Source organism: Gouania willdenowi, chromosome 24, assembly GCF_900634775.1.
Source record: "Gouania willdenowi chromosome 24, fGouWil2.1, whole genome shotgun sequence".
NCBI lineage: Eukaryota > Metazoa > Chordata > Actinopteri > Blenniiformes > Gobiesocidae > Gouania > Gouania willdenowi.
In genome coordinates this window covers 11824000-11842509 of record NC_041066.1, presented here as the reverse complement: position 1 = coordinate 11842509, position 18510 = coordinate 11824000, and the positions used below count along the sequence as shown (strand labels likewise).

General features: G+C 36.2%; 1 protein-coding gene across 1 annotated transcript; it reads left to right on the top strand.

Annotated features, from left to right (window-relative positions):
• The first annotated feature begins 5108 nt into the window (after positions 1 to 5108).
• Positions 5109 to 14945, top strand: LOC114457680 (26S proteasome regulatory subunit 4). The gene is made up of 11 exons (XM_028439697.1): positions 5109 to 5191; positions 5609 to 5662; positions 7395 to 7491; positions 8014 to 8138; positions 8218 to 8403; positions 8514 to 8642; positions 9474 to 9570; positions 10888 to 11077; positions 11900 to 12051; positions 12332 to 12486; positions 14651 to 14945. Exons 1-11 carry the CDS (start codon positions 5189 to 5191, stop codon positions 14783 to 14785), a joined length of 1323 nt encoding a protein of 440 aa, XP_028295498.1. The 5' UTR covers positions 5109 to 5188; the 3' UTR covers positions 14786 to 14945.
• Positions 14946 to 18510: the final 3565 nt, after the last annotated feature.

Sequence of the window (18510 nt, the reverse complement as noted above, 5' to 3'; positions counted from 1 at the left end):
CGTTTTTATCATGGTTTTAGTAAATATTTCCAAATCTAATTTTGGTAGCCTCAGATCAGACACAGCCTTGCACTCCCTTTTAAGATCTTTGGCTTTGAATTTTTCCATCATAATAGAGGCCCTAAACAGAATCTTGCATCGGGCCACCACAAAGCTAGAAAAGGCCCTGCCTGTTAGTCTGATCTCAGCCTAGTCATGACGTAACTTAATTTGTGACACTACGTATAATCAATAAAGATTGATTGATTCATCTGTTTTAGTCCTTGAGCTATGTGTTTTATTTGTTCACTGCTATCAAGGAATAGGACTCTGCTTTGTAGTTTGCATGAGAGAAGACACAGCGAGATTTACGGTTCTAATAACGTAGTGGGTTGGCCTGGACACAAAATGCCAGGGTTGGATTTTTGTCCCAGTCCACCCCTGATTCAAACGATATCAAAATCTGCATTTAATCTTCCCCTTTTGAAGTTTTACTGTAAATGCAGGTCAACCTTTGCTGATATATATCTTTAATTATCTTGCTTTTCATTGTAGACATTGACCTATTTCAGTTTTAGGCAACTCCATCTTTTTCGCCATTTATATTTAATATTCAGTGTGCAATCGTTTAACCCATTCCCTTAGAAGCAGTAGGTAGCGTCCGTGACACGGTTGTTGAGTTAAAGGTCTTGCTCATGAGCTCACAGTAGTGGGTACATAATGCTCCGGGTGGAAAGATTAAGTTCTGCTCTCATTCGCTGACACCATGGAGAAGGAGAGATGCAAGACGGGGTCAGCAAGAGCCAAGAGAAGAGTAACTACCTTCGCTAAGAAATAGCAATTGCTTTCTTGACTACAAGGACAAAGCCGAGCCGCAAACTCCTGAGTTCTCTTTAGCTGGACATTAGGCTTTGGTCAACCGAAGACTGGAAGATAATTCTGTTTGAGCTAACGTTGTCATGGAAGAAAGGCTGTGAAAGAGGCACACGGAAGGACAAGCCTTAACCCTCCTATTATCCTGGGGGTCAATTTGACCCCATTCAGTGTTCATCATTGATGTTTCCTAATTTGATGGTCACAAGTGATTAATCATAAAATCATCCTGCTAATATTTTTTCAATGAGCTGAATGCAGAGTGCTTGCATTGGTGTTCCTCTGGGGATCAATTTGACCCGAAGCTGTTTGGCTGTGTAGTACTTGTTTGTGCGTGACCCATAGTGACCTTACATCCCTACACATACTTTTGAGTTGATACATGATGACATAAATGACAAATTAGAAACGATTTGTCTGAAAGATTTTCAAGACGCACTAATATCTAAAACTGAAAGTTTGGCTAGAGAACAGGTCATGGTTTCATTATCAAGAGGTTATTTATGTATTCAACAAATAAACAAAGTGTCTGACACAAAAACTTGCTCAACAAGTTTCTGCAAATCATTTTCTGGAGGCAAATATCCCTGGGGTAAGATTGACCCCAAGGATAGAATGTGTGGTAATATTTGAGGATGATAGGAGGGTTAAAATACCAGCCTCTAATCCAGAACTGTAGAGACAAAGGCTGGAAGGCAGGTGTTTCCCTATGGAGATCAGGTTCAGCAACTGGAAAGTGTTGTGGTTGAGGACCTAAACACTCTGAGAAAGTTCTGCACCACCTGCAGACATCTGGCGCTGGCCATCAGCAACGAACCCTCAAGTGTTTGCAACAAGACAAGGAACCTCAAAATGTTAGATCCTGTTGAAAAATGTAAACCACTCATTTGAAGATTAGTGCTTGGATTGATCTGTTGAACAATGAAATAACAGAGGGATTACACAGATTTTTATTTGTCAATTACAATGACCAGCATTTCTTCTAATTACAATTAAATAACATTTATTTTTTATCCTCAGAAAGTCAATTACAATTACGTTCTCAATTACGATTACTGAGCCTTAAATAAATAACCTAATAAAAGCCTAACCTTCGTCTTGTATTAGCTTTCTGTTAGCATCTCTTATAATAACTGGTCCTAAATCAGCTGTAAAATACACCAAAAACAAATATATATCATCTAATTTCTTTCCTATCTATTGATTACTTTGTTAGGCTTCCTAATGAATTAAAATATAGGTTTTATTATTTATTTGTGGGCATCTGAGTCTTTTTTTGTGTCAGCACACCCCTCAATTATTTTTATTTTTTTTAATGGGAAAATGTGGAAAACGCTTGATATCAAACCTATTTTAATAAGTGTTATCTACATATGTGTAGAATTGTACATAGAACTGTAACATGGTTCCCCAGTTTTGCGTTCAATTATAACTGAACATTTTTTACAGAATTTCCATGGCAATTACAATTACAAAGTCAACTATCTGAACTCAATTACAATTTCATGATTATGAGTAGGACAGCAACAGATTTTTTTAAATTACAATTACAATTATGCCGTAATTGTACTTAATTATCAATTACACGATTACAAATGTAATTGACCCCTACCCTGGTGCAGGACATCAGAATGGTAACAGAAGGACAAGATTTTGTCTTCATACGAAGGCTTGTGAATGACTGATACCACGATTGTACTGTGCACCATGTGTGAGCCCTGTTAAAACACAGTCTAATGAGACGGTCATTGAAGTGTTACACACCCCTGTGGAGGCTGTCGGGGGGATTACGTTTATGTTTTCTCATTAAACTGGCACGAAAGGTGCGAGAGAAAAGAAAAAAAGTTCAAACAAAATGCACGTGTTAAATGAGCATGAATCTCCTCTCATTGTTATTCCACTAATACAAATACATTGTGTCATTGTCAAGCAGTGACATTTACAAATCAGCATTATGAATAAATCTGCAATATTTTTAGGCTAATTCTGCTTTGTCTTCCAAACGGCTCTGATTTCTTAAGATATGCACCCACCTGATTTGTGAAGGTTGCTGTCAACACAAGATCTTTTCCAATCTTAGCGTAATAATGTCAAGTCTAACCTAATCAGACAGATTTCTACAAATTCAAAACTGCCCTATACAAACAGAAGTATTTCTTAAAAAAGGTTGATTTACTAAAAAAAATGTATGAAATACTGCCGCTGCAGAATGTCACTGTATACAGCAGTGGTTTCCAACCTTTTTTCGTTTTCGTAACCCCATTTTTATACCACAAATTTCTAGCGACCCCAGAGACTTTTTCCCCATTAGAGTTAGTTTTTTGATCATGTTCGTTACACTGTGTCCAGTATCAGTGAGCAAAGTAACAATAAGCGCCAGCTCAGATATTTTTATACTGCATTATTATTAAAAAAAAAAAAAAAAAAAAACTGCATCTGCAAGGACGAAGAGAGCAAGAGTCAGAATGATTTATCTGCATCATGCACTGACATTGTGCTGTTAAGAAAAATCTATCCTTTGGAGCAGTGGTTCCTAATCTCCCATGTACCCCCCTTTGCATTTTTGTCAAATCATGTGTACCCCCTCTTCATATCATAAGTACCCTCTCCATAATTTCATATGATTTTTCATTTGTGTGTCAAACATTGGTTCCCTAAGGCTTAAAACAATGAGTAGAATTTAAAGTGGATTTTTTTTTTTTTTTTAAATACAAAGCAACTTTTGTGATTACTTCAATAGTAAGTAAATACGTCAACTTGTAGCTCATTATTGTCTCCTATTGTCTGAAGTGTGATAAAATGGCCTCTACAGCTTAAAATAATCCTTTTTCAATAAATTACAAAAAAATATTGGATTTTATTGAGCAATTTTGCTGTTCATTTGTGGTGAATTTGTCCACAAAAAAAATTGCCTAAAAAGGAACTAGGGGCATTTCCCGATTATTTTCTAATGAATTCAATCTGTCCAAGTAGCCCCTGCAATGTGCTTCTGTACCCAAGTTTGGGAACCACTGCTTTAAAGTCAATCTTTTATTCTCAAGTCAAATCAATGACTCTCTCTGTCTCAGCTTTATTTATTTTTAAAGCACTAAGGTAAATCTGGTGTTTCATTGGGGGAAAAAGAGCTGTGTCTGTTTTAGAATAATGATAAAAACCCTTTGTCGACCACTGATCGGCTCATGACACACTACAGTACTTAATTGTGGTGCCAGGTAAAATAGTCGGTGCAGTTTTCCACTGGAGGATGGTCCTCTGGTGTGCTAAACAAGGAATGATTTCATTAGTATTTATAACAGGACACATGACCAACCTTTGGGCCACAAACACTAAAAGTAAACTCTAGAAAACACTAGTATTGTGGCTTTGTTTAGATACTATTTCATATGTCCAGGGTTTGTAACTCTGCTACCTGCAATAAAAGAATATTTCTCCATTTCTACTGCGTGTTTTCTCCCTAAAATATAACTTAAATAACTGCTGCGCAACAGTGGTCAGGGTCAGGAAATTCTAGGTGAAAAATATAAGAATAATAATAATAAAATAAAGGCAGATTTCAAACAGCTGTCAAAAATTCAGTATTAAGAATAAAATCTAAAAAATAGACATATTGCATCTAGACAGCATGGAGATGTTGGTAATTTGTTTTAACAATGATTTATTAGCTCCATATTTATACATTAAAAATAAATAAATAAATAAATAAAAAAATAAAAAAAACTACTGACATTTAAAAAGTGTTCACATGAGAGCAAAATTCTAAAATACTGTTTAAAAAAGTTCTGTTTTTGAGTTAAAAATCTGATATTTCCCAAACGTCACCTGCAATGATGAAAATTTAAAATTAATTTAGTACAAATTTGTAAGTGTTTGTTTTCAATACTGTTTACAATCAAACATTTTAATGCACTATAGGCTCAGTTTTTCATAAATTCAAAATCTGTGACGATCGTTTGTGTAGGTGAGGATGAAGATGCGCTGTAGCAAGTTTGATGTTGCAGGGGACAAATAAATAAATAAATAAATAAATAAATAAATAAATAAATAAATAAATAAATAAATAAATAAATAAAGTGATAGACTTCATAATTTGCAATAGGTGTAATAAGTGTATAATGTTTCTTCAGTATTTGGTGCTACACTTTGCTAAAAGTTGCAAATCTATAGACCCTTTGATTGTTTGTAAACATTGTGACGTATTTTGTTGGGCGGGGCTTAGCCCTGGAGGCAAAACCACAATTGTCTTCATTTTTTTCTGAGCAGTGTTGAGGGTCGATTTAGAAGTTTGTCCCTGTACATTTGCCGTAGGTTCTGACGTCATCTTAAGCGACAAGCAACAATGGTAAGTGAGCAAGCAGTTTTTCTTAACGGCGTCTATTTTGTCTATTTCAAACAAGTTGTTTGTCAAAACTTAGTGTTTTTTTCCGTGTTATTCGTGCACTAGTGTAATTCCAGTTATTAAAATTGACTCTTTGTGCAATTAACGGGGAAAATGAGATCAGCTGAAACGGCATTAGCTTTTCAGCTAACGGATGACTTAGCTCCTTTCATTAAAACACATACAAACACGATTACATACTTCTCATTTAGTGCTTACAAACCTTTTGTGTGCAGAGGTGTATTCTCTTGCCCGAGCCGTTTATTCGGGCATTTTGGTTACTGTGAACACCTTAGTTTAAATATGTCTATAAAGAAGCTAGCTTTGTGTAATGTTTGATAAATTATTTTTAAATGACAATTCTTACCCGATTTCTCTCAGGGTCAAAGTCAGAGCGGAGGCCATGGTCCAGGAGGAGGCAAGAAGGACGACAAGGTGAAAAATACACTATTGAAGCTGTTTACTGATTTATTATAATCTGTGGTAGTTGCTCCATTTAAGTGATCATGGCTCTTTCTACTTGTGTGTTCACTATTCCAACGTGAAGACATTGTGTTGAAATGAGATCTTTTTATATATATATTATAAATCCCACTAATTGGCAGGTGTTATAAGGGATTATAAACATCTTTGTTCTACACGTGTTGTGTTTAAATGGTCAAAATCACACATCTTGGTTTAGCTGTCATTTAAAGCAGTACTTCTCAATAGATCTGACAACAGCTCTTAATACCAAACTGATCTGCACCAAGGAAAGCAATAATATCCATAAAATGTTAGGAATCATGATGGGGAAAAACGTCAAATCTTGCAGTTTATGAAAAATGTTTTTTTAGAAAAATGTCTAGTAGTTAATAACGGGGCCCCCACAGTCATGAAATTCCTGAGAAAGTTATGGAATTTGAAAAACCTATTTTCCAGTCTGGAAAAGTCATGGAATAAATTAGGCCGTGGCTATGGATACGTTTAGCATATCCATAGACTGCCACTATGTATATGCAGCGCCCCTCAATGGCCAGTTTAGGTCACGTGATAGGTGCACCACGTGACTTAAAGTGCCTTCAGTTGTATTTTAGCTCATATTTATTTTTAGGTACCCCGTTAACCATTTTATTTTAGGAAATACCCTAAAATGTTTATTTTTGTCGGATATGTATTTTTAAAGGTTGAATTTGCCATGTTAAAATGAAAAAATGTATACGTCAAAAGCGGGAATCAAACCCACATTAGCAGAAGGAAGAATCCTTGAGTGCGGCGCCTTAGACCACTTGGCTAAGTTTAACGTTTCTCTAGACACTTTCAATAAGTGAACTGTTCTGGAAAAGTTTTTGAAATATAGCCTATTTCCACATTCACAGAGCTCTGTTACACTAGTAAACTGGAGAGGCTCGCTCATTTTTGCGCTCTAATAGTCTTGAAAAAAGTGTGGGAACCTTGTAATAAGCTTAGAGAACAAAACTTAAAGAAGAAGGAACTATTGAAAATTATTTTTTTTAAATGGGTTTAAAAATATGGCTTAATTAATCATGTATTTATTTTTAAGTGTGCTTTTTCAGCACTCTTCTTGAAAATGAAAAGGCACAGAAATGTAAATTCTTCCTCTAAGGCATATTTGATTTCTGTTTATTACTCCACAATGGCTAATAGGCAACAGGGAAACTTTGTTTCTGAGGGAAGGTTTAGAGAAATGCTCATGGTAAATTCTCAGTACAACAACACACAAGCTAGTTTTACAGTATCAACAAGGATTTTTGAGGTGTGCTGTAAAACTCCTAGAGGTTTGTGGGGAGGAGAGGGATTAAAGCCATATAGATACAAAAAAAATGTCCAAACATGAAATAATAATTGGCATATAGGGACTGCATTTAAATAATTAGATGTACAATGTGTGTCTGGCTGCTGCCACTACAGTACTGAATTGTAATGCAGTCAACTTTTCATCAGTGAAGTCCACAGATAAAACTGCATGTAAATGACAAAGCACTGGATTTTCATGGTCTGATTCAAAATAGAATTAGGTTTTTAGGGCAGAAAAAAACTATACAGCGAGAAGTTCTTTAAACTTTTTGTGGGAAAATCATATTTGGATTATTGCCCTGTCTTTGTCCACAAATATCCTGTGCTTGAAATATATTTTTAAAACATTTGTTATTTTTTGTTTTTAAAGGATAAGAAGAAAAAGTATGAGCCTCCGATTCCGACCAGAGTTGGCAAGAAAAAAAAGAAGACCAAGGGACCAGATGCTGCGAGCAAACTTCCACTGGGTACCTTATTAATAAAATAGTTACAGCACAAGGGGGACATTTTACCTCTCTGTGGTCATATGAATTGTCTTTAGATGGAGTTGAGGGTTTTTATTAAGAGAAGTTTGTCTAAACCTTGCATGGTCCCATCACATATTCAAGGAAATACTTTTCTTACACCAAAACATTATCACATAACTCAGTATAAACTGCAATAAGTCCAGAACTTTAACAAACAGACAGAGGCTACAGTTGAGAGTCAACTACTGATGCAATAGTCTCAGAATAGGATGATACAAGGACAAGTGCATCACAAACACAAATGAATCAAACATATTGTGAGATTAATAGTTTCTGAAATCTTTTTTGTTGGATACCTTCGATTAATGTTTAGATTGTTTACAAGAGATAATTTTCTATATACACTTCTTCATATCAGCTGCAAAAACATACCAACACTTTATTATTGTGGGAAAGGCTTACAGTAATTACCCTAATGTCTACATAATATGTCTGATCTACTGGCTTGTGTCTGTCTCTCAGTCACTCCTCACACTCAGTGTCGGCTGAAGCTGCTAAAACAGGAACGAATCAAAGACTACCTGCTGATGGAGGAGGAGTTCATCAGAAACCAGGAGCAGATGAAGCCCCTTGAAGAAAAACAGGAAGTCAGTGTTGTTAAGTAACTAAAGTCTGTAGTCAGTGTAGGAAAAAGTTATCAATTTTCATCTGCCTTCTTTCAATCAGGAGGAGAGGTCAAAGGTGGACGACCTGCGCGGGACCCCCATGTCTGTAGGAACCCTGGAGGAGATCATCGACGACAACCATGCTATTGTTTCCACCTCGGTGGGATCCGAGCATTATGTCAGCATCCTTTCATTCGTGGATAAAGATCTTCTGGAGCCAGGCTGCTCCGTCCTGCTTAACCACAAGGTGAAATCCAAAGAATGACCCACGCTCCTCTACTGCGTGTCTACGATACTGTAGTAATGTGGCCTACCACAGTTTACTAATGGACAGTTTCACATCCTGTGTTTCTGCAGGTCCATGCTGTCATCGGAGTGCTGATGGATGACACTGACCCCTTGGTGACTGTAATGAAGGTGGAGAAGGCACCCCAAGAAACATATGCTGACATCGGAGGACTGGACAATCAGATTCAGGAGATTAAGGTGATAGAATTTAATTGAAGCTTTACATAATCTAATTGCCTAAATTTTAATTAACTTTTGTTGTAAAATAAACAAGGAAACCAGTTTTAAATTTTTTTAACCACTTAGCGCAACACTTTAATGCGGTGTTTCTCAAATGGGGGTACGTGATGGCACTACAGGGGTACTTGAGAGATAGTGGAAAATTAACAAATTAAAGCATTAAAAATATGGGGTTCATAATTTTTAGGTTAAAAATTATAATAATAAAAATGATGGAAATTATCTTAATTAGAATGTGGACATAAAATACAAGGAGTGTGGTGGGAGATGACTGGAAATGATAAAAAAATACTATAGAACTAATTCTATTCAATAAGCACTAAATACTGTTTGATTCCACTTATTTACAAAATGAGATTATTTTAAATGTGTGTTATCAATCATTCATTACATCATTATTATCTATTGGTTGTTTTTCATAGTATTCTGAGCAAAATGTTTTAGTCGACAAAGGAGGTTCTTGGATTCAGAAATAAGAGAAACTTAAAAAAAGTTTGAGAACCACTGCGCTATAAAATGCATTACCATCACACTGCTTTCAAGTACCTGGCTGATTTTTTATTTATTTTTTTAATAAATGCTGACCTCTGTAGAAAAGACGATCTCCTCAAAAATCAATCCATTGCAAGATAGCATTTTTTATACTATTTAACTTATACCCACTTAAAATCAGTTTTGCCCAATCAATCCTCATTGATCAGTGAATAATCCATGCTTCAACCCTCAAGTTTTCCTGCCAGTGTCAATTCAATCGATTCAAGTTGGCTGACTATAGTTTTTGTGCAACAGGAATCAGTGGAGCTGCCTCTCACACATCCAGAGTACTATGAGGAAATGGGAATCAAACCTCCTAAAGGAGTCATCTTGTATGGACCTCCTGGTACAGGTGAATGCCTTCAAATCATTACCTGCTGTAAAGTCACTAACTTAAAACTAGGACTGTCAAACAATCACATTTTTAATCGCGATTTATGGCTTTTTCTGAAACTCTGTTGTAACGTAACATCTACTATGACCCAACTATGGGTGGTTCCGGTTGTTCTAGTGACTAAAGTCGCTTTTACTCGTGAACATTAGCCACCATCAGGCACTAAAGCTGGCAGTTGATGGTGGGTCCATCAAAGCCACCTGAATCATCATGTAGTCCGGTCACGGGTTGTGTTACATCTCAAACGACACTGATGTGCAACATGGCAGCCCATCAAAGTATTAAGAACAAATAAATTATATTAGGCTGTAAAATGCATGCTAACTCATAGTCCAGGCCTTCTTCCACCTGCGTTTAGTTTCTGAATATGGAGCTTTTCAACCCTTTGAATTTCTAGCCGAGTCTCTACAACGAAACAACAAAACTGTTTGCACATGCATGAAAAACATCTCTAATGTGAAGGTAGAGCATTAGCAGAGCATGTCTAATGCAATGCAAACACTGGTTTGGTGCTTAACGCAGGTAACCAAATACAGGTTGTTTCCTTGTCCTGCTGTGAGTGTCCTGTGCTGATTCACACTGATGATTTTTCTGCATTAGGAGGCAGACATCTCTAACAGTTAGCACGTATACAAAACAGCTCATGTTAGAGTTAAATCTAAATGTATTTTCTCAAATTTACAACTTTATTGTTTTGGGAAAATTGTAGTTAAGATTGTTCATTTTAAAAGTTTCATTAAAAAAAAAAGAATGACGATGAAAAAAGACTATATATGATATATTTTATTTCTAATAGAATTTGTAGTGTAACAAATATAATCATGATTTTTGCTAAACAGGATTTGTTCCACGTATCTGTGCTAGATTACAATTTCTTTTGATATGTGCGTCACAGTTGTCCATTTGAAGGGGAATTATTACTTCTCTGCTGCACATTGGATGCGTAAGAAGTTTGGAGATGAGATTGAAAAGATTAAACACACTAAAATGAAAAGGAAAAAAAAGGAATCACACGTCTTAGAAGAAGACAAACCGCTGGTGTTCTGGTCAGAAGTCAGAGTGACATTTTGTTCTTTACCATTTCAACACACTCAACAAATACAAATGTGTCAGCTGGATGAGACAGTGGCAAGAGTAACCATAGTCTCATACATGAAGATAAATGAGAGCCAATCTCAGATGTTCTGCAGATGAATGTGTAAAAGTATCTTACCTTTTTCTTCATTCAATGCATGTGTGAATAAATGTTGCCGGTCTCTGGTCTTCACCTAACAGGCAAAACGCTGCTCGCCAAGGCAGTAGCCAATCAGACGTCAGCTACCTTCCTGCGTGTAGTCGGCTCTGAGCTGATCCAGAAGTATTTGGGGGATGGGCCCAAGCTGGTGCGGGAGCTGTTCCGGGTGGCTGAGGAACACGCCCCCTCCATCGTGTTTATCGATGAGATCGATGCCATCGGCACTAAGAGGTAAACACACATCAGGCAACAGCTGTGTGAGATAACGAGTGTTAGGGAAGTGCCTTTAGAGGTCTTGAACTGTATTTAGTATGCATATATAGACAGTGATTCCATTGACCACATCCTGTATTCCACGTGAAACCACCTCTCTCTGCGAGAAATTTAATTTCAACTGGATTTGGTTTTTCTGTGTAAATCCCAAAATAAACATCCACTGATTTGCAACAACTTCCAGTCTGTGGAAATATCAGAAACGTGTTGGGAAGTCACTTTGGCCGAGTTTGTGTGGCTAACACAATATATTACGCTAAAAATGAAGTAGAAACATCTATGCATCCTTCTACGAGACCCCACAATGCAATGCGTAAAACTTTTCAAAAAAAGTCAGTAAATTGAGTGTTTTTGGTGGAGATAAAAACACTTTCAAGCGGCAATAACAACTTTAACAGTTTTTTGCATTTGAGTTTTTGTAAAACCATGTTTAGGGCTTACAATAAGCAGTTGTTTGTCCTTTTGTTTTTTACCCTTATGTAAACAGTTGAAAATAAGCCACTTCATGCTATTTTGAACCAGTGGTGTCTTTATAGTGTCATTTAGGAAGATAGATCCATTGTCTCCATTTGAGGACATTGGTTTTTGAGAGACGTACTCAGAGTAATTCAGTGCAAAGTTTAGTTATTATAATGTTAAGTGCTACTAATACCAAGTAACTAGGATAAATGCACTTGGAAAAAAAAGCTTGGATCTCAGAAGGTGAAGTGAAATGTTCTGTATTTAAATTGTGAGGGCTGTCCTGAATGTCTGATGTTGTAATATGTCCCTGTCATGCAGGTATGACTCTAACTCAGGAGGTGAGAGGGAGATTCAGAGGACCATGCTGGAGCTGCTCAACCAACTTGATGGTTTTGACTCTCGAGGAGACGTCAAAGTCATCATGGCCACCAATCGAATAGAAACCTTGGACCCAGCTCTCATCCGACCCGGTCAGTAGGGAATTAAATGGGTTTGAAATCTACATCCACTTGTCACAGATCAAAGGTGTTCTGCTGTATCTGACTAAACTATAGTTAAGTGGATATATTTTGCTGAGTCACGGTACATAGGTCTTGTTTAAATTCCATTTTATTTTCTATATAATGAAGTATTTCTCGCTTTACTAAAGTCTTGTAATTTCTCAGATTTTCTATGTAAAGGTGAGATATTGCTTCTCTCATGAGCTTTTGTCATCTTTGTGCTCTTCTTTTTGTTTTCTTTCTCTCTCAGGGAGAATCGACCGTAAGATTGAGTTCCCTCTGCCTGATGAGAAAACCAAGCGGAGGATCTTTCAGATCCACACAAGCCGCATGACAGTGGCAGACGATGTCACCCTGGATGACCTCATCCTGGCTAAGGATGACCTGTCGGGAGCAGACATTAAGGTGAGAACAAGACATCATGTTCATTCATAATGTCCTCTTTCTATGTCCAATAGAAAGCAGACAAGAAAGGTACACAGATGAACATTAACATTATTCTACCTTGGTTTTTTTACACAAAGCAGATTGATTTGCTGTGGGCTTTCGATTAAGTCTAGACAGCAGCAGTAGAATAGTGGTTTTTCTTTGTTTACTTCTGTGTGGACAGATACGTATTGATTGTGATGTTGGAGTTGAGCCCGTCCACACAGCAAAGAGAAAAAACCACTCAGGCAGATTTTCCAAATGACAGTCACATCAGCACTTGATTAACTTCACTGGATTTTCCATTTCGTCTTCTGGGTCCAAAGTGCTCCCAGTAGTACAGAGACTAAACTCTGCTGCCCCCATGTGGGCTGATGTAGAACAGCAGTGGGATGAAAGAGGTCTTCACTTCCTCAAAAGTGTTCAGTGTTGGTAAACGCTGCTCATGAGCTATTCACATGCTACACTGATGAGTTTTTGAACAAACACATTAAAAAAAAAACACACAGACAATTAGAAGTAGAGCAGCCACCCCAGGAAAGAATATCACTAAGTTAACTACAAAGTAGGCCTGGACAATTAAACTATAATGATACATATCGCGATAGAGATGTAATCAATATCAATAGAAAACATGTGCGATAGAATGTTCGATAATTTCACTGAACCCCCGTTTGAAAAAACCCGGAAACAACCCCTGACTCAGTACTGCAAGGCCTTCTGGGGGATGTAGGCAGAGGAACAGCTTGAGCCGCTCCATAGTAGCTGTGTACATTTCATGTTTGACCACCTGAAAGGATGAGCCGAGCAAAGGCATTATTATCAGATGTAAAATAAACAAGAATCAGTAACAGTGGTTTATATTACATCATGTGCTTTTTTATTACTATTATTTCAAGAAAATTTCATTATAAATGAGGAAATATATGCCAAAATTGCCATCATAATATTTTAATGCATACCCTGCTGTTCGTTTTATGTCAGATTTTCTTTGATTAAGCATTTTTTTTAATTTAGGTTTTTTTGGGGGGTTTTTTCATAGTTTTGTTGACCTCTTTTTAAATGTTAAAGATTACGTGATATCGTGATACTTTTTTAGGCATATCGCCCAGCCCTACTACAGTACAAATTCATAATTCCAATTTTTTGCAGGTGAGGTGCAGGTTTGGGTCATTTTTCGTCTTTTAATATCCATTTTCAATTGCAATTAAAATTACAATTATTATTTTTACCCTGAAAGTCAATTACATTCCAGTTACTAAAGTATCTCTAATGATCTTTGATAACGGGTCAGTTTAGACCCATATCTTAATTCAGCAGTAAAATACACTAAAAAATATTATCAATCATCTAATTTGTTTTTCATCTCTTGGTTACCCTGTTGTTACGCTTCCTAATCAATGAAAATATTGGCATTAATATTTTTGGTGTGAGCATCTAAGCCGTTTTTTTCCTGTCAGTTTACTTCTCTAAAATGGTAAAATGATCCTGAAGAGAAGTGACAGGTAGTGGTTTATCTGAAATATATTTGAATAATTAACTACGTATGTGTAAGAGAACTGTAACATGGTTCTACAGTTTAGTGTTTAAATTGTAATTGACAGTTTTTATAGATTTTCCATAATAATTACAAAGCCAGTTATCTCAATTCAACATTTTTTACAATTATAATTATGTCATAATTGTATTTATCAATTCCGCAATTACAATAATAATTGACCCCAACCCAGGGAGGTGACACGAGGTAGACGCAAGAGCAGAGAAATCACAACATTGTTGCGTTAGACTCCTGATTGTTTGTTTGTTTATTTATTTGAGCAACATAAAAAACCATTTTATGTACAATACGTATAACACGTATTTAAAGGAGAAAGTGCTCAAAAGGATTAGGCAGAAGTTCAAGGAACTTATAGGTGCCTACCCCTCCCTCACAAAATAACATTTTAAACTTCACATTTGTTTTTTCATTATGTAAGAATACTATACAAACATGCAGTGCATAAATATACATATTTTTTTTCGCTTATGGTCGTTTGTAACAAAAAGTAATGGAAAAAATAAACCAGAATATTTACTTTTTTGTTTTCAACCATTGGGACGTAAGAAGACTTTTTAGGTTTTTAAACACACCTTTCATTCTCAGGCTATCTGCACAGAAGCCGGCCTCATGGCTCTGCGAGAGCGACGTATGAAAGTCACCAACGAAGACTTCAAGAAGTCAAAGGAGAACGTCCTGTACAAGAAGCAGGAGGGGACGCCGGAGGGGCTTTATCTCTAACCTTCAAACTTCACTTCCTCTCATCGGCATCTCTGAAACAACAGGAAGATGCTTTTGTTTAACCACGGAGAATTTTTGATATTTTGTGCGTGTCATGTCTGGCTTACTTCCCTCTTCCCATTATTGTATGTGTTAAAATAAATGATACCAATATAAACTCTTTAGTTGTCATCAAATGTGTGAATTAGCAGAAGCATGTTGTTCTTTCACTAATCTAAGTTTGGATATCTCTTTTTACAGGATTGTTGCACAAAATCTTCATCCAAAAGTGTCACACGTCGCCTCCAGGAGCCAACGAATGTCAATACACTAATTTTACTGTTTCAGTCTGAAAGGAGAGCTCTGATTGGACGTAGGGTCGGCGTTATACAGCAGGAAGTTGAGTGTGTCCTGTTTCATACAAACAAATCAGCCTTTAAATGAAAAACGTGAGTGAATCCATCCAAAGCTGCTCGTGCTGCAGTCTGACACAGCTGTGATTTAATTCCTCTTGATGTAGAGCCATGTGCAACTCAGTGCTCAGCAGAAAATAACCCCCCTACCACCACTTTACACTTTACGTACTGCAGCACCCTCGCCACCTAATGGAGGGGGTCGGCGGGGGATGCACACTTATTAAATCAGTCACGCTTTTCTGAACACGGTTCATACATCACAGAACATTCAGCAAATAAAAGGAAACGGCGACATTTAAACCAAGCACGAGGTGCTGGAAGAAGAAAAGAGTTTAAATGAGACATTTATCAGTTGAAGATAAAAACGATGTTATTTCCAAACTAGTCTGAAAGTAGAGATGATGAAGGGAAATTTTACTGATGGCATTCATGCAAATGTCAATGCCGTATTTAATTCTACTACAATTGTGTTTATTTCCCAGTTAATACAACTCACACTCAGACAGGCTCTCAGTAGCTCTTTAAAAACTCATTGCAGTATTTAGTCCTATTCACTTTTTTTTCTTTTTCATTAACTACATACTGTATGTGGTTTCAAAACATCCATTAAAACTGCAGGAAAAGTGAAATACACCTGTACGCAACACAATCTGGTCACACTAATCATTTTCTAGATAATCACCTCCAAAGTACACAAACTTATGTGTGTGTAGATGACATTTAAACTTATTTAAACTGGGTTCCCACTGGCAGGAAATTCCTGGAGAAGTTATGGAATTTGAATAACCAATTTTCCAGTCTTGAAAAGTCATGGAATATTTTAACTGTTTTGGAAATATGTTTAAAATATGTTAAACCTTACCCTAAACCCAAACCCTAAAAATTGTTGCGATTTAGGGTTATAACCTTACCCGAAGACACTACGTACTTGTACTTCGGTAACCGTGCCAATAGCTCTGGGGGTTGTTCGCATGTCAACTGTACAAATAAACACTTTCTTCTGTTAACAGGCTCTCAGTAGTTTTACAGACATGTGGTCATATTTCACCCACTTTCTTTACTTAATCCTTTTAGTTCACTTCACTGTTTACATCCTACAAACACGTACTGTATAGTCTCTACCATGACTTCAAGCATTGGATGCCTCTCCATTATGCCCAATGACTCAACTGGGATTGACAAAGGAGCTCCATGAGGCCTGGACAATGAGACGTATGTTTCACAGAACAAGTCGCTCCACACGAGGCAACGACATAATTGACTTTAAGTCAAGTCACGCAAGGAAAACTTTTCGCTAAGTCATCAGAAAAGCTCAAATCTTGTCTGACATTTATCAATTGATCTGGATTATGTTTGGTAAATAATAAGCTACAAACGTTGGTTGTTCAAAACTCAAAATACAACTTTAATAGACTTAATGTGAAACCAAAGGCTCAGTAATCCATAACAGTAACACAAAGCCTCAGTTAGCAAAAGTATAGTTTGGTTTCTATTAGTTTGGTAATTCAGATTACCAGTGGTTACAAGATTAAATTAACCCTTTTAACTATTTCTTATTTTACTTTTATTACCTGCATATTATGACTGTTTCACACTAGAACAAATTGAATAAATACAGTTTACTCCTACATGTGACAACTGTAAAAACACATATATACATTTCCATGATAAACATTCATTAAAAGGTACATTATGGAAAAAATGTTTTGAATTTAAAACATTTTTGAACGAAGCAAAAAAAATAGAATAAAATTGGCCCAGGCATGTGTGTGTGTGTGTGTCCGAATAAAATATACACCCATGTTTTGAAGAAATCATATTCTATTTTTCCATTTCCAAGGGGTTCTGTGAATGCTGCTTATCGAAGGTACTACAACCATTATTTATACGAGGGTTTACAAAATAAAATACCTTGGATCCCTGGGAGTCACTGACATCGAGTTATATTGAATTCCAATTAACAATTTAAATGTTATTTAAATTTAAACAACAGTTAATAAGAGAGTTGATTAAAAATAATAATAATAATAATAATAGGATAAACTATGTATTAATGTGTGTGGCATGTAAACTTTGCCATTTCCCTGAGGTTTATAAAAGGATTCTCAGCCCCAAAAGTTTAACATCCCCTGGATTAATTGACGTTATTCGTGACATTTGAGGAAAAAAACCATAAGCAATATATTATATTTGTGGTTTTCTTGCATGTCGGTCATCGCAAACACACATAAGCAGCATAATAAAAAGAGAAATGTGCATCATGTGAGACAGACAAAGAGTGCACGTGGTTATGTAAGTGATGTTGTTAAACAGAGCAAAGACGTCCTGGTTACTTCCACTGGATTAAATGAAATGAAATGTCTGAAAACAAGCTAGAGTTACTTTGAGCTGATGAGGGAGACGACGTACGCAGCCCAGAGGCAGACTTTTAGAGGTCTTCTCTTCATGTCACTCGACTAGCTTTACAGAGAAGGAAGGACAACGTTAATGGCTAAATAACAAAGGGATGTGTAAACAAAAAACAGCGAAAGTAATCTTTTTTATTTCTTTTTTACCATTTTCAACTACTTGACTAAAAGTGTAGTCTTAAAGGGATCCTCCACGGTTTTTACAAGTTTGAAATAAACTTATTAGAAGATGATATTAATTTAATCGTCTTTTTAAAAAAAGCAGCTTTTTAATTCATTTAGCAGCTTTTTAGATCATTTAGTATCTTTTTAGATCATTTAGCAGCTTTTTAGATTATTTAGCAGCTTTTTAATTAATTTAGCAGCTTTTTAATTCATTTAGCAGCTTTTTAATTCATTTAGTATCTTTTTAGATCATTTAGCAGCTTTTTCAGTCCAAATAATAACATGTGCTGCTTTTGGTTGCTCTAAATCAGTGGTTCCCAAACTTTTCACAGTCCTGTACCCCTTCAGACATTTAACCTGAACCCATGTACCCCCTACTCGACACTTAAAAACATAATAATGTAATGTCATATACAATGTAGCCGTACAGTGAATTTTACCTATCCTGTTGAGGTATAATAATAATAATAATAATAATAATAATAAAACATAACAATAATACCTAGAATATTTGCATTTCCTGAAGAAAATGAGGATGCGGTTGCTGGCCTGCATCACACTGCATTAGCTTATCCTTGGCATTAGCATTAATATTAGCCTAGCAATAGCAATAACCAAGCAATAGCATTAACATAATATTAGCATCGCAATAGCCTAGCAGTAATATTGGCTTAGTATTAGCTTTAACCTAGCATTAGCATTAACGAGCATTAATGTTAACATAGCATTAGCATTATCCTAGTATTAACATTGACTT

Coding starts and splice junctions, on each gene's coding strand:
- LOC114457680 (XM_028439697.1), top strand. Junction 8,404..8,513: donor CCGTCCTGCTTAACCACAAG/GTGAAATCCAAA, acceptor GTGTTTCTGCAG/GTCCATGCTGTCATCGGAGT. Junction 9,571..10,887: donor GTATGGACCTCCTGGTACAG/GTGAATGCCTTC, acceptor TTCACCTAACAG/GCAAAACGCTGCTCGCCAAG.